Below are 17,331 nucleotides of genomic sequence, written 5' to 3'. Positions count from 1 at the left end.
GGTGCCCACAAGCAAGGAAAGATGTCAGGCATAGAAATTACACTAAATGTAGAATAAGTTGCAGAATTGAGAATTTTTAGCATGTTTCTTAAAACCCTCAAAATAAACGCACATCAGTTTTTCAAGGTGACAAAAGTTAAGTGTTGGTGTACTAGAAAGATGATTATCTTTTTCCTGGAGCCTTTCTGTGTCTCACCAAAGGTCTTTTTCCTGGAGCCTTTCTGTGTCTCACCAAAGGTCTGCCTCATTCACATATTCTCCTGGCCATCCTCTTTTGTTCTGAGACTTTCAGAACTAAGGGAATGGCCAATTCACCCCATCCTGTGAGTTTGCTGTTGTAGAACTCCAAGACCCCAAATGGGTAGGTTTTCCCAGTTTCTGGCATGCTAAAACATGGGCCATGAAAACAGGGGGAAGACCAGAGACATCTGAGGTTCCACTTGGCCACACAGGGTGGTTATTACTGCTGTTAACAGCCTATGTGAAATAAATGTTAGCTTCTTTTTGCCACTTCTCTGTGGGGTGTGGCTCCCAAAGGAAGCGTACTTCTCACTCTCCCTCTCCTAACACCCCCTATAGTGTTTCACGTGTTGCTGATCAGTACACACTCTTCTTTCCTGACTTGTTTTCCCAAGCTTCCATCTGCTTTTAGGTTAATTCCTAATTACCCTTGTGCTCTTTGTGTTCCTCCTTATTCACTCCTGATAACTAAAAGAACGAGCTGATCGTAGAACATCTCCCTTTGGCTTGCTCTCATTGTTGTTGTTGTTGTTATACATAAGAATTTTGCTTTCCATTGAAAAATGCTATTAGATTCATGGTTTATGGTTCTCCTTCTGTTACCTAGTTATTCTGTTATACTTGGCAGTAACTACTTGGAATTTATCCTAGATGTGCTCTACAAAATTGTACACCGACCTTGATTTTCCTTGACCTTAATTTCCTCTGACTCTTGGACTTTCTTATGTTACTTTTCCCCACCTTGTCACACTCAAATGGCTTTGTGCCCATATAGACAAATAATATTGCTCCTCAGCAAAGTGTGGCTATATTAGATAGAACAGTACTGACTGAAATAAAATTTGAAATAGAAATATCATTTTGATGATACACTTTTGCCAAAGTGGACTTTCAGTTTCTAAATGGCAATTAAATGTCATGGGGGTATACATTCCTTCTCTGGGTTATTTATGGAAGGATATACCAATATTTTTAATGAATATGCTAAAGAATATGTTAAGTAATACATATCATCTATCTACCTAAGGATTTTTGCCTTGTCTTGGGTCATATAAAATAAACATGGAATAATGCTATTCACCTAAGTAGTCTACCATGTGGGAAAAGAGATAAGATATGTGCACACACAAGCAACTATGATATACAGCATATATGTAGTCTCTGCAACTCAGACCTGCAGACAAGGAAAGGAAGAGATCGTTTCCAGATGCAGCAAATACCAAATCTGTCTTGAAAATAGGGCATTTGAGTTGAGCTAGGAAAGAGGTACAAATTTGACAAGAGGAGATGAGGAGAAAGAGTTTTAGATAGAAGGAAACAACACATAGGCAAAGTAAAAATGTAGGAAAGGGTAGACTGCCTAAAAAATACACATTTCCCTGAAACCATGTATTTGAATAGAGGAATCTAGGCTACTTAAGGACAAATTAGGGGGAAGTACTAAGTATTTTAAATATTAAAGAATTTCGAACTTTATCCTGCAGTTAATAGTAAGTGATAAGGTTAACTATTACAATGTTGTCATAGTGTTATGTTACACTTTATCAAGTTGTTTGTTTAGCTCCTTTTTAGACAGTGAATCCCTCAAGACCAAGGAGAGTGAGTTCATCACCTCTGTAATCTCCGTACCCAGCATTGTCCCAGGCATGTAGTAGACATGGGATTTTTAGTTCACCAAGGCAACCAATACTCAAGACTTAGACTGTGAGTCTGGAATTTAGAATACATGTGAAGAAGATAGGGAAAGTAAAAAAAAGGAATCCCATCTGGAATGTACTGAAAGATAGCTGTGGATTCTGGGGAGTTGCATCTGGAGGGCACAGATTTCAGAAGGGAGGGTATGTTTGCCCTATGTGGTGGAGATGAGCATAAAGAGAGGATGAAAACACATCCTTTAAGGTACCTTGAAACTCTGAGTGGCAGAAGTGAGGTCTCAGTGGTAGGATGACCAGTTATACCTAACCTTGGTTATAAGAACCTGATTAAAGACATTGGTTTGAGCTGACTCTTAGAGGGCTCTGTGTTTTATGAAAGTTCAAAAGTCGGAGTCAATAACTTGAGTACACAGTCAGAATTTTGAGCAAAGCTAGTAATTCTGATTAGATGATAATTCTTGTGTTAAATGCTTTTGCTGTAGTCCAAATTTAGTATGAATATATTGGTGTCCTTTTAAAAGTGATAACTTTTTGTGAATTTTCATTTGTATCACAGGTGGGATAATTAACAGATTCTCCAAAGATATAGCAATTTTGGATGACTTTCTGCCTCTTACCATATTTGACTTCATCCAGGTTTGTACAGAATACCTATAATGAAGACTTTTCTATTTGCCATAGTTTTCAAAGAGAAGCAAATGAATTTTTTCTAATTTTTCCTATAATAGTTGAAGTCTTGGATAATGGCTAAGTTTTATGGAGATCAGTCTTTAAAAGTCACAGATTTAACAAGCTCAGTAACTAGTCAGTTTATTTATTTATTTATTTATTTATTTATTTATTTATCTATCTATCTATCTATCTATTTATTTATTTATTTATTTCAAGCAGGCACACCTTTAGATATAATACTATCTTGGATTGATTTGAAGGAATCACAAGACCATCTTCCACCAATTATTAGTATAAAACCTGTTTGACGGCACCCTCCATTTCTTAAGTCTCACACTGAACTGAAGGTGGATGGAGTCCCTGGGTAGGCTACACTCCAATCCTGCCTTATCACGAGCAATACAGATTGGGCAAACAAGTTTCCCCACCCAATGGAACTCAATGGGGGGACAGAAAGAAGATGAAAACATGAAGGAAAAGAAATATTCCGACTCTTGAGGTCTGTCCCTCAGTGGCCGGTGTTACTAGACCTCCAGGATAGCCACGCTGCAAGGCTGACTGTCAGTTAATGAAAGTGACCGTTAGCCACATCAGGACTCCAAGGTCACAGGCCATAGGGGAGTTTATGAGCTGATGCCCTTGCCTGCTGAACCAGGCACAGCCTTCTGAGCTCCCTGATGGCTTCCTGAAGCATCAGAGAGCAAATGCACTTGGAGAAATAGTTGGAACACTACACTGCCCTTAGTGGGATGACTCATTCTTATATCTTGTCCCCTTCTCTTCTCTGCAAAATAACACTATATTGAAAGAACTTGAATAAAAAAATAGGGACTATCACCCTCAGGTATATACATAAGCAACAACAACAGCAGACACACACACACACACACAAACACACACACACACACACACACAAAAAAAAAAACCCCAGCTGTTGGCTGACCTCCTCTGAAATGATTGACATAATCAAATACACTTACTGTTCTAAGTGAAATGTGTTTTGGATTTCCTTCATTACTGTGTTTAAAGACATAACTTAGCAGTAGCAGCACCTGTTGGAATTTTTAACCCATGTTTTGATTCAGGTGCTCAAAAGTGTCATTTTGTGTGTCTTTAACACTAGACATTAGTTCTGCATTCCAGAAGAATAAATCATAGGTGTATAATATGAGCATACTAATAAAATGCAGTATAACACAATGCCATAAAATATAATTAGACTCTCACTGGAATGTGGACATCTATCTGGGTCTGTATTCTAAAGTATTAAAAATGGAGCTGAGTGATAAATATTTCCTTTTTTTGATGGTCTACTGAGTGCTTTCTGTCAACTTAAAGTTCACCTCAGAAATCTGGGAGAGATAATTTTCAAATACTTGTCTTACAAATAAAAGATTTTTACATTTCTAATGGCTTCCAAGTTGTATGCAGCTTGAACAGTTTCAGCTCAAGTCCTAGAGCTGCTAAGCCTTCATGTGGTAGCAAACAAACTGAAGGAGTTCCACAGATCTGAGATCCACCCTGACCGTTCCCCAGCAAGGCATCTACTAGTAAACCCATAGAAACTAGGGAAGAATTGGCTCACTCATTAGGATATGGAAGTTACACTAGGTTGGCTTTAAAATTATTTTTATTTATGGTTAACATATTCAAATGAGAAATAGTGAAATAAATATTAGGATATGTTTTCTCTTTTAAAAATAGTGTGTGCTTGATATCATGTAGACCATCAATCTGGTAAACATGTCCCAGTGTTGCAAACAGCATCCTAATTTTCTGGGAGGTAATATAGAGAGATGTCTGTGTTGGTAGGTAAAACTCATTTTGAAGGTGTGAATAGGAAAAATGCTTAATTTCAAATTAAATCCACCATCTCATAATCTTTTTGAGTTATTGGAGTATCTCCAATTATTACAATAGGAATAGGTGAGTTTTGAGAAGGAAGTAAAACATTAAATAATACTTCTTTCAATATTAAACATAAAAAACTTGGGTCAGAAAAGTGAGCTGGCCTACATGACTAAACCTATATTTAAAACAGATATTTGTCACTCAAAATGTTCTGTGAAGAATGCTCCATTTTAAAGAACTCTCTTAATCAAATCACAGAATATAACATTTATACTTAAATTATTTCAAAAGCCTCATTTTTTCCCAAAGGGTTGGATAAAGAAAATCATATTCATGTAAAATTTACTCATTATACAATTGTTATGTCCTAAATAAAAATATCCCAAGATCAGAATGCACCATGTAAAACTTCAACAATTTAAGTATCAGCAAACTAAACAATTATAAAAATTATTTCCATGTAACCTGAAGAAACTGCCTTTGAGATAGCATTCTCCTTGGAGAATGCACTGTTTCCTTACTAAGAATGGAGCAAGTGCAAGAACATGTGTCAATATAAGTCACCAATATACCCTGTCTACTTGACGAAGTGAAAATCTGCACTCACCACCATGCTTTCCTTAACCCCACAGTTGCTGTTCATTGTGATTGGAGCTATAATAGTGGTTTCAGCTTTACAGCCCTACATCTTCCTGGCAACCGTGCCTGGGTTAGCAGCCTTTATCTTACTGAGGGCATATTTCCTTCATACCTCCCAACAACTCAAACAACTGGAATCTGAAGGTACAGCATGATGTGCATGGTTCCCTGGGCTTAAGGGAACCACAGGGCATTTTTGTAATTTACTACCATTATCCTCTTTATAAAAAAATCTCTACTATAACAGTGTGTGTGTGTGTGTGTGTGTGTGTGTGTGTGTGTGTGTGTGTGTGTGTGTGTGTGTTGGTATGTGTATGGGAGTGCTTGCCCATGCAGGCATGTGTAGAAACCCAAGGCTGATGTCAAGAAATCTTTGTCAGTTGCTTTTCTACTTTTTTCTTTCTTCTCCTTTTGTGTGTGTGTGTGTGTGTGTGTGTGTTTCATAGACCTGAAATTTTCTGTTTTTGCTGGAATGACTGGCCAGGAAGCCCTGGGACTCACCTGTATTGACCTCTAGCATTACAGACATTCAGTGCCAGACCCAATGTTTCATAACCTGAGGTCCTCAAGCTTGTGTAGCAAGCATACTTTCTACTGAACTGTCCTCAGCCCAACAGTGATTTTTGATATGTTTAATAAACTTATAAAGTGAACATGGATTAATTTTGCCAATCAACATGACTTTGTTTTTGTCTTCAAACAAATATATAACCTTATGATGGTTATGCATAGGTATTCGTAATTTCTTCCATTGGTCAAAGTAAAACCAGTAATGCTGCTATTCCTCAGAGTTTCTACAAGGTTGCAAGGAAAACCAGACAGAATTCTTCCCTATCCTTGATGTCTTGTCTTCTTTTGGTTATTCTTTGCTTGAGTTCTTCAGGGAGCATGTCTTTCAGAAAGAGCATTTTTTTTTTAATTGTGTATTTTTTTTTTTTTAGCTGAGGATTGAACCCAGGGCCTTGTGCTTGCTAGGCAAGTACTCTACCACTGAGCTAACCTGGAGAGATGGCTCAGCCATTAAAGCCTAGGCTCACAACCAAAATTGTGCTTTTTTTAATTAAGAAATTTTTAAAATTCATTTTTCATACTAATCAAAGATTCCCCTCTTCCCTCCTCCTGCCCCTCCAACCTCCCCCATCTTTGAAACTTAAAAGCTAAATCAATTCAAATAAATTTTTCATTGAGAAATTTAAAAAATTGCCTTAGGGACAAAACCTATTTTCTCAGCCACTAGTAATTTGAGATTAGCCAAGAATAATGACTATTGTTTGCCAAGAAATATGAGTTATAGAGGAGAATGATTTTGTACTAAGTTATCACCCATGGTTGGCAGGTAAAAGGGAACGGCCATGCATTATAGAAGTAAGCTCTCATCTGGGGTGAGTGTCCCTCCAACCAGTGATGCTTATGGTGTTGTTACTCCTGAGTTAATCTTTGTCAGAAACATGGTAGTGTACAAGTCTGTTCTGTATTACAAGCTTCACATTATCTCCTATGGAATGATTCACAGGCAGGAGTCCAATTTTCACCCACCTTGTTACAAGCTTAAAAGGACTGTGGACGCTTCGGGCCTTTGGACGCCAACCTTACTTTGAAACTCTGTTCCACAAAGCTCTGAATTTGCACACTGCCAACTGGTTTATGTATCTGTCAACCTTACGCTGGTTCCAAATGAGAATAGACATGATCTTTGTCCTCTTCTTCATTGTTGTTACCTTCATTTCCATTTTAACAACAGGTACTGTGAACTTATTAACAACTTTGCTGAGCGTTTAAGTAAAAAATTTTGTCAATGAATAAAATGCCATATTTTATATTAAAATTTTAGAGGTTTTAAAATAGACTTGTGGAGCTTATTAACCAGTACAAGCAATTTTTTTGCACTCTTGTTGATTTTTGCCCAAATAATTTACTTGGTTTAAAGGTTTGTATGGTATTTTCCCTAATTCCACTGTTTTAAAAATGATGATTTTAAAAATGATACATGTGATTGACAGGAAAAATGTCTTTTCATGGTAATGTTGACAAAATGTCCTAACTCCAGAGTTAATAGATTTCTTTATGAAAGAATTATCTGAATGGGAGAAGGATATCTCTCTCTCTCTCTCTCTCTCCTCTTTTCACCCTTCCTGTAAATTTTTTTCTGTTAACAACTACTTATTTGTAAAATTCTTTGTTTTATATGAATTTTAAATGAGTAAAAATTATCACAGAAGTAAAATAATGTAGATAAAACTGCATCATTTTTCAAACACAAAGGTCAGGAATTTAAGATTTTTGAGCAAAAAAAGACATAAAGTATGGGACATAATTTGTCATAATAAGAAAATAAAAATCTATGTAGATAAATGAGTACCTCTGTTTTAAGGTGTTGGTGTTGGATTTCTGAGTCAAAAAGCTGTATGTTTTATATATAACATTATATATAAAACATTACATATTATTTTATAGATGACATAAATTCAGAGTGAATGCCACACCAATGCCAGATTTACAACATTATTTAATTATAAGAACAGAATTGATGAACCCCAAAGGAAGCACCATTTGATGAGTTATCAGAAGGCCTCATGCAGCTCAGCATGGATGTCACACCAGGGTAGCTAGAGAGTCAGGCATAGGCATGTTTCTGTCTCTCGAACAGATGCTGGCTTCTGTTCAGTTCCTCCTGTGGACATCTTGTGTCTTTCTTCTCTTTTTTTCTTTTCCCTTTCTTAATTTCTTTCTTTTCTCCCTCCCTCCTTCCTTCCTTCCTTCCTTCCTTCCTTCCTTCCTTTCTTCTTTCTTTCTTTCTGTGTCTCCCTCTCCCTCCCTCCTCCTCCTCTTCTCTCTCTCTCACTCCCTTAAGATTAGTTGTCTTCATTTACAAGTATCACAAACCCATGAACTTCATGTGGCTTGAATTAACATTAGAGATTCTCTGTGCTGTTTATGGTGAGCTAAATTGGAGAAAAGGTAGACTTGAAAATTTTCAGTCAATAATAGTATGGCTTATTCTTCTCTGTGTTTAACCTTATGATAACTATTTAGTGCTAGATTCAAGCACTATCCGTTGGGATGTGATAACCTGAATTAATAATAATTTATGAACATATCTTAGAAAATTTTTATGGTCATAATACTGAATTTTTTTAAAATTTTAATTAGTTGTCCTTCCTAATCCTAAAAGAAATTTACTTCAAAACATCTTAGCACTATCTTTTCAAGCATATTAGTCTTTTTTCTTCTTCTCTTATTATAATGGGCAAACTTCTCTCTTGAGAAATAGCTGACATTAGTTTTCTGACTGCCTGGTAACACACGAAGTCTACTTTCTTCTGGACAACCTTGATTAGCAGAAACAGTGACTATTGCAAAGGTGCTAAGGATGTCTGCCCATGCTACTCAAAGGCATGCCTCCCTCTGACTTTCTGTACAAGAGCTCATTTGGACTCAAGGCCTTTTTTTTCTGGTGTTCAGTCTAGTATTTACTTTTTATTGTTACATACAGAATAATAGTAGAAGAGATGTGTTGTCTACCCTATACCAACATTACCTTCAGGACATAAACAGCATTTAAAAGTGTAACAATTTTCCAATATTCAGTCACTATTGATTTTAAACATTGGCTGAAAGCTTTTCCTACGAGGGCATTATTGTTTCTAGGAGTCATTAACATCAGCATTAAATTGAAATTTGAATGAAATGACCTGTGACGAGAGAGATATAAGTAAAGTAATTCACAGAAGAGAGAGATAACATGCAGTTGTTCAAAACCTTTTTCCACGTCTAGGTGAAGGAGAAGGATCGGCTGGTATTATTCTAACTTTAGCTATGAATATCATGAGTACTTTGCAATGGGCTGTAAACACCAGCATTGATGTGGATAGCTTGGTAAGTTACTATTTTTAATTTTATGAAAAGTTGAGAAAAAAAAACAAAGAGTAGGTAATATGTATGTATAATCTGCCAGTTTAACAAATACAGTGTTCAGGTAAACATAAAGACATTCTGTATCATGCATTAAACAGTGACATTTTTTATGTTTCATCCTCATGGGTTGTCAGTGTGAACACTCTTGCACGTGTCTCTTCCAAAGAAAATCCTGGAAGTGGAAGGAACTGCTGGGAATAGAATTTCCCCAAGTTCAGTTTTACTAGCTGGTGCCGAATTACTCTGGGGTCTGTTGTGCTAGTATATACTGCCACTAAGTGAGTATGTGAATGTTTCCAGCAGTATTCTTGTTCAGAGCTTTTTAACTTTGCTGTTCTGAGGAGTGTTAAATAACTACTGAAATGTCAGGATATCTGAATGCCTGTTTCTTGTTGACAATTTTGGTTGTTTGTTTTTTCTTTCTGTTAAGTTCTTGTTTATGTTGTTTGTTTGCTTTTCAACTAGATAGGTTTGTGTTTGTATTTGTTTGTTTTTTTCACTTGATTTGTAGGTCTTTATGAATCCTGGATCAGTTATCAGTTCTATACATTTAAATGGCTCTTGAGTCATAGTATCTCTTGATGAAAGGAAACATTAAATTTGATAGAGACTAATTTATTAGTTCTTTCTGTAGAGCTAATGCATTTGGTTCCTGTTTAAGAAATTGTTCTCTAATGTTTTGCATTCAGCAGCCTAGCTATTCATAATATTCTTGTCTTATTTTGAAAATGTCTAGTCTTAGTGACTGTTCCCTCCTAAGAGTTTATCATTGCTCCTCTCCTTTTTAATTGACTGATGTTGTCTTGCATTTGTGTTCTTTGTGTGTTCAAAGACCATATTTTGGCTTTATTGTGCCTTCTACCATAGACTGAGAGCCTGAAGTAATATTTATGTGCTAAAGTGGTGTCCAGGACTCTTAACTGTACGATGGCTAGGGTAAGCAGTGAAAGGAAGCTACACATTTCCCTGTTTATATTTTAATAACAGATATATTCTCACTTACACTTTAGAGTTGGTCTAAGAACTTCAGCACTAATTCCTTTTTAAATTTTTTATTACATATATTTATATGGGAGAGGTCAAAGGGCAATTTGTTGGGGTCAGTTCGTTCTTTTCGTCGTGGGTCCTAAGGGACATAACTCAATTGTCTTTACCTGCTGAGCCATCTTTGCTGACCCTTCATTGAATCTTAGGCTTTTGAACTACACTCATTCATTCATTACTTCATTCCTGGGGAGTCTAGAATCGCCAGTTAAAAACCATTATACAACTTACATTTTCAGACACACATTCATCTGATTGTAAAATTTCTGTAATCAAATCTTTCAAAAGTCATAACTATATCTCAAGGACAAAACATAAAATCTTTTAAATATTCTTCTTGTCCATATGTCTTCATAGTTTTCTGAGGTATCTTAATAATTCCTTGAAATATGGTTTCCTTGGTTTTGAAGTCAAATTCCTCATTTCTTCTCCTCACTTCTCCTTGGTTATATATATATTTTGTAGTTTGTATTTTGAGAGCTCATACAAAGACATCTGTATCTGTTAGAAGTAGCTGGAGAATATTATATAAATGCTGTATTTACATTTATTTCCTTAATTTCTTAAAACTGTGACTTTATAATTTAAAACCCTTGTGCACATTACCTATTTTTTTACTTAAAAACATCTCTTTACCTTATACATTCACAAATCTCTTTGCAATATTAATTTTTGGCTTAATGACATAACCAAACATTTAACATTGTGACACAATGTTGTCATCTACAGAGTTCACACTCATGATCTCTATAATTGTGCTACCAAACCAAATCACACACATACAACATATAGTTTATGGTTTTGTGTTGGGCTTTTCATACAGCTCTGTTTGTCCACATGCAGCTGGATGTGGCCTCTAAACTGCAGTTTAGACACCCCTGTTAGAATAGTCTATATGTACAATGTCCAAACCTTTGCTTGATAAATTTATTCTCCACATATCTAGTGTCCGTGAGAGACACTTGAAAGTATTTTACTTTTCCAGATTTTTCCATGAGTATGTTTGACTTTGTATTGTATTCTTCGACATTGTATCTTTCATGGTGTATGAAAGGACCTTTACAAGGACCTATTGTGTCTATGATATGGTCTATGAAAAGTATCAATATTTGCATTTGATTTCATTTTAAAAGTTATGCTCTTTTGTTTGCTAACAAAGAACATACGTATGTTTTCGTTTCCCTGCCAAGCACTGCTGGTGGGCCTTCCTGGGTGTTTGTGGTCCCTGTCTGCTAGTAACTCCCTTCATGCTACTCTCATCTGCAGTGCTGCCAAAACCACCAAATTGTGCTTTTATTTTCACCTCCTCCTCTGGGAGTCAGGGGAGAAAGACTGAGCAGTGCCTTCAGATTCATGTCCACCTGATGTAACCAACAAGCAAAAACTCAGTGTGATGTCATTTTACCTTACTGTGTTCTTAACTGCCTCTAGAGTGATCTGAGTTTAAAATGGAACAAACACAATGTTTTCTGTGCTACACACTTCATTTTAAAACTATGTGCAGGGCTACTTAGGAAAGAGTTTTCAGAGGTGGAACAATTACTTTATTTACTCATCTGCCCCACTGTAAACATGGATGCAAAGTTAATTGGACTATGAAGTTGTAAACATGGCTGTGTAACTTGGTTTTCATTCTCTACTGTTAGCCAACAGGCTCCTAGCTTCCTTCAGTTTTCAGCTGTTATATTCAATATCACAATTACACAACTGTTACTTGAATTATATGATTACATATTTAGAATACTGATACCCAGAACTATCCATCAACCCATCTCTTATGTTTCCATAATGAATTCCTTATTTGTTCCCAAAGATAGCTCTTTCCTTTATTCCTGTGTCCTTTTTGATATCCTAATAATTCCTTTAAACTCCTGTATTATAGCTGTCTACTATCTGCATCCTCTCTAGCTATTGTCATCTAACCCCATGCTTCAGAAGCTGTCTCTTGATGAATCAGAGATGCCTATGTTTAGTGTATACCTCTCTCTTGTCCTCTAAACATATCCCACTACCATTTTGACACCTCCATGCATCCATAAAACACACAACTAGATTATTTTCTAGTAGATTAGACATGCTAGGGTATGGATTCCTAAACTTCTCCCCCCAATACACACAGGATCTTAAGGGACCATTAAAATGAAACAAAGGTTCTACTCCCTTTGTCTGGGAGACTAAATATATTAAAAAGAACTAGCAAGGGTGTAATAGGTAATGTTTTAAACTTAGCACTATTACACCACCTGGTGACTAAGGGGTTGCTCACATATAATTTCTTCATTTGATAACTCATATCCTTCCAGAACTGTCTACCACAGGGGGAACAAGAAGTGAACCATCTTAATATGTGATGGTTCTGCCTCAGTTTTCCAAGAAGACCACCAGATAAGCATCCCTGTTTCCACTAGATGATTATCCTATTGTGTCATGATATATATTGTGTACTCTAAATAAAATTTGCCTGAAGATCAGAGGACAGAACAAGCTGCTAGATTAAACATAGAAACCTGGCAGTGGTGGCACACACCTTTAATTCCAAAACTTGGGAGTCACATGCCTTTAATCCCAGCACTAGGAAAGCTGAGACAGGAAATGATGTGAGTAGGTGGAGAAAAGTATATAAGGTGTGAGGAGACAGGAACTAAAAGTCTTTTGGCTGAGGAAAGTTTTTCAGGCTGAGGAGTCCTAGAGGTAAGAGGTAGCTTGTTCCTCTCTCTGATCTTCAGGTAAATTTATTAGGGTACACAATATATCACCACACTGTTGAACTGAACTCTATGTGCCTAGTAAAAGGAAGGAAGCCACTAGGTTAAGGACAGAGATCTTACAAGGCTTCCATTTAGATCCCCATTGATGAAGTTCCAGAATGTTCTTGCATGTTTGGTGCAATCTGAGAAGAGCTTTCTGTCCATACGAACCCCATGTCTCGCCTTTGTCCTGTCATCATCACCTGTGTTTATTTTGGGTTCCACTGAAGCTCAAGCGACTGATTGTAGAATGAGCAACGGAAAGTGTGGGAGGAGAAAGAGGAAAGTTTTCTTTTCTTCATGGCTGCTGTTACAGGATGCCCTTGGATTGAAAGCAGTTTCTGTTATAAGGATCTGACCCAGGACTTCATATAGCCTCTTTGTCTTTTGCCTCCTGTTGAAGGTAGCTTGATTGTGGTTTGTTGTGATTCTTACAGATCTCTGTAGTGTTTTTTTCAAGGCATATACCCATCCACCCACAGAGAGCCTTATATTTCATTCTGGCCCAGACACGTAAAAGTTGAGTGCCTTTAGGCAAGTCATTGTTCCCCATTTCCAGAGCCTTATTTTCTTCTTCTGGGAAATGCAGTGGTTTGGTTAGGAATTTGTTCAGGTTGTTGGCAGCTCTCACATTCTCTCTCTTCTGAACCATTTCACATAAAAGTGGCAACTCTTAAGGTGTATATAGGCATTATTCCAGATCTTACCCAAACCACACGCCAACCCATCCTGAATGCTGAAATCCATTGACTTACTCTGCAGTTACTACAGCTGATCTAAAACCTTTAACTCAGTGTGTTACTGCAGCCAGCAAAGACAGAGTGATCAATAGGATGATGTTCTTGAGCCTTGAATTAGTACATGAATCTTCTGAGCTCCCTCAGGAATTGCTGGAGTGTACAAAATGTGTGGTAAGCGTGGAAAATGGTTAGGGCTTTGTGCCTGCTACTCTAACTTCCTGGTTTAGGTTTTCTCATTTGTACAATGAAAGAGTAGATTAGATCATGGGCTCTCAGTCTGCTGAACATGAAAACAATGCTAGACTAAAGCTTCTTGAGGTTCACAGAGACCAGTGAGTTTAGTTCTTCTACTGGGGCAAGGTGACAGGACCTGTTGTCTGTGTTTCCTAATGTGTGTCTAGGCTTTTGAATCACTGGGTGAGGTGATCTTGCAGATTCATTTTTACTTTGATTTTCTGTGAGTCATGTAACAAGGATCAGCAAACTTTTTCTATTAAGGGTGAAATAGGAAATAGTTTCAGCTTTGTAAGCTTATGGGCTTATGACAGCAACTCACCCCAACCTTTGTAGACAAAGCCACAAATGTGTGTGTGTGTGTGTGTGTGTGTGTGTGTGTGTGTTTTATTTCTTTGGTAATTTTTGTATTTTTACTTTATTTTGATTTTTGAGGTTTTTTGGCTTGAAAAGACAGAGGGAATATGAAGTTGGGGGGGTAGGGAGGTGGGGGAGAGCATCTGGAAGTTGTGGGAGAGGAAAGAATATGGTCAAAATATATTGTATGAAAATATATAAATATTGTTTTAATAAAAAAATCTAAAGCTCACTGGGCAGTGGTGGCACACAACTTTAATCCCAACACTTAGGAGGCAGGGGCAGGAGGATCTCTGTGAGTTCAAGGCCAGCCTGGTCTACAAAGCGAGTTCCAGGAAAGGCACAAAGCTACACAGAGAAACCATGTCTCAAAAAACAATAACAACAAAGTCTAAAGCAGCAAATCAAAATATATTATCACAATTTCAGTAGTTTTTTTCTAACTTCTAGATTTTTAAATAGTATAATGTCTCCAAAGTCTTCAGTCAGTCAGCATTATCCTTTGTATATAGTGAAGATATTTATGTACACATTGTTGACAGAGGACAAGAATGATTTGCTAGTGGTTCTTCCATCTGTTAGTAATTATACCCTTTGACCAAGGGTCAGCAGAAATATGGCCAATGTGCCATATTCTACTCCTTATGCTTATATATTGTATTGGCCAACTACTCCTGTGCATGAGGCCTGCTTTGCAGTGTGGTAGATTTGAAGGAAACTGATTTTTCCCTTTCCCAGCAGGTGTCAATTGCCAATAGTTTCTTGGTTAGGGGCGAGACGCTTGTGTCCACTTCTTCTCATGTTTGAATTTTTGTCTGGTCTGGACATGTGCAGGTCTTGTGCATGTTGTAAGAGTCTCTGTGAGTTTACATGTGTGTCAGCTCGGTTTTGTCTGAATGGCAGTGTTTCCTTGGAGTCATCCACAACCTCTGTCTCTTATATATTTCTGCCTCCCCTTCCTATAAATCCCTCAGCTTTCTCTGATGAGGGCTGAGTGGAGCACTGGTCTGTGGGTACAGCAATATGTCATTAAGTGCCATTTTAGTGCTACATTCTTTCAGGTAAATAGTGGCAGTAGGCTTTCCTCTGTGGCCCATGACCTATCCAGTCTCAGGTTCTTGTCCACTTCCGCAGTGTCCAGTGTGGATTCTATCCCATGGAGTGGGCCTTAATCCCAGTCAAACAATGGTTGGTTAGTCCAGAACCCCAGCGCCACTATTGCTCCAGTGTGCCTTGCAGGCCGGTCTCTGCTGCAGGATTTTTAGCTGCATGATACTGCTGGTTTTATTATCATGTGTATGGGGTTTTCCTTGCATCTATTCACCACATGCATACCTGATATCTGTGGAGGCCAAGAGAGGTGTTAGATCCCCTGGAACTTGGGTTACACAGTTGCTAGCTGCTCTGTGGGTATTGGGAATCAAAACCAAGGTACTCTGGAAGAGCACCAAGTGCGCTTTATTACTGAGACAGACATCATTCCATTCTCCTCACAGTCCTTGTAAATTCAATTATGGCATTTTTGTCTAGTATTGATGGACATTTCAAGCATGAGAAGTACTGTCTCTGTTGCGATGGCTTTTGGAGTGTTTGGTCATTGAAACATAATTTTGGTGTCCTGGCTTCTAAACAAACAACATAAAGATAGCAAATATTTTTACAAGGCATTTCTGGATTCCTGAAAAGGCTGCGATGACCTCTATAATTAGCAACAAAGGATTAACAGGAAAATCTAGAGGCATTTTCATTTTGACTGAAATTCTTCTCTCTTAAAGTAGCATTGAGAGGAAGCTATTGAACTACTTTTTGTTATTGCCATCATCATTATTATCCTGATGCTTAGATTAGCACCTTTAGATATTATTATAAAGATAATGACATTTAGTTCTATGGAACAACTCCTCCTCAAGATATTCAGTGGAAAGTTTTAGCTATTAATGAAATTAAGGAATGTACCAACAGTTAGAAATACATGAATCTCAAGCAAAATTCTCACTTAATCTTGGCTAAATTCTAATTAATAGAATAATATAGAATCTATGTTATGTTAAGTTTTCTTCTCCATAAATAATGAATATATTCAGTGTTTTAGCACCTGGCTCTCATGTTGTTTTTTACCTTCAAGTATGAGAAAAAAGGTGCTAATCCCTTGTCTAACCTCATTGTAATTAAACTGTAGCCACAGAGAGACTTTTCCTGTCCTGGGCTGACTTACCTTCCTGGGCAGGGCTGCCCATATTACTTCCCTCTTAACCCTTCTATTCATAGAACACAGCAGCTTGATACTGGGAAGTATGTCAGTGTACAGCTCTTATGATAGCTGAGCCGCCTTCCAGCCCTATGACTCCATGGTTCTTATGTATCACATGGAAATGTATAACAGACATTCCTTTAAAAAGAATTAAGTGAATTTTAAAAGTTCCCTGAAAGAAAATAGGAGAAACTAAAACTAGTTTAGTATGTTGTAACCTCTGTCTAATCCAATCAGCAGTGTTTACACTTAGACTGAGAGGCTGAGCTATAAATCCCCAGGCTTGAAGCCATACCTTGACATTCTCCCTGCACTACCATTATCACTACATAGGGGAGAACACAATGGCCTTATTCATTAGGATCAAAGATATAAATGGTATTAAACACTAGATTGTCTGAATATTCCATTATTATTGTAAATCAAGGAATACTGTGAACAATTACTGTAATAGTAGAAAGGATTGATCACCAAACCAGGAAATATAAACTTCAGGTCTTCTCATTTGCATAATACCTTTCAGAGGCCCTAGAATTAGATTTTTGTGATTGTGACAAAATTCCTAATACAAACAGCATGGAAAGATGAAGCATTTGTTTTGGCTCTCAGTCTCAGAGGTTTCAGTACAGGATTACCTGTACTTTAGGCCTTTGGCAAGGCAGTGTATCATGGCAACAGGAATATGTGACAGAAAAGGCTACTTACCTCATGGAAGCCAGGAAGTTGGAGGAGGGAGTTAGGATGGTAAATATCCCCTCAAGGATGAACCCACAGGGCCCTACATCTCCCGATTGTGCTTTACCTCCCATTATTTCTACTGTATCCCCAAAACTCCATCATCTTGGGACCAAGACTTTAGCTTTGAGGGACATTTACAATGCAGTTCATAACTACTAGGTTTAGGGAAATGGTGGGTTCAAGAAAGGCATCAGTTGGATCTTCCTTCAGAAAGTGAGAGGGTCATTAGCATGACTAGCATGGCAGGG

At 37.4% G+C, this 17,331-nt stretch overlaps 1 protein-coding gene across 1 annotated transcript in view; it reads left to right on the top strand.

Moving 5' to 3' along the window:
* The window catches only part of Cftr (CF transmembrane conductance regulator), a 158,804-nt gene that overhangs the window by 115,377 nt on the left and 26,096 nt on the right, over nucleotides 1–17,331 (top strand). The window contains exons 19-22 of the mRNA XM_036181863.1: nucleotides 2,452–2,531; nucleotides 5,051–5,201; nucleotides 6,571–6,798; nucleotides 8,833–8,933. Of these exons, the coding sequence (XP_036037756.1) occupies nucleotides 2,452–2,531; nucleotides 5,051–5,201; nucleotides 6,571–6,798; nucleotides 8,833–8,933 (560 nt within the window). The remainder of the gene's footprint in view (nucleotides 1–2,451; nucleotides 2,532–5,050; nucleotides 5,202–6,570; nucleotides 6,799–8,832; nucleotides 8,934–17,331) is intronic.

The sequence above is a fragment of the Onychomys torridus genome, chromosome 3 (genome assembly GCF_903995425.1).
Source record: "Onychomys torridus chromosome 3, mOncTor1.1, whole genome shotgun sequence".
NCBI classification, from domain to species: domain Eukaryota; kingdom Metazoa; phylum Chordata; class Mammalia; order Rodentia; family Cricetidae; genus Onychomys; species Onychomys torridus.
This window is presented reverse-complemented; position numbering and strand designations above follow the sequence as displayed.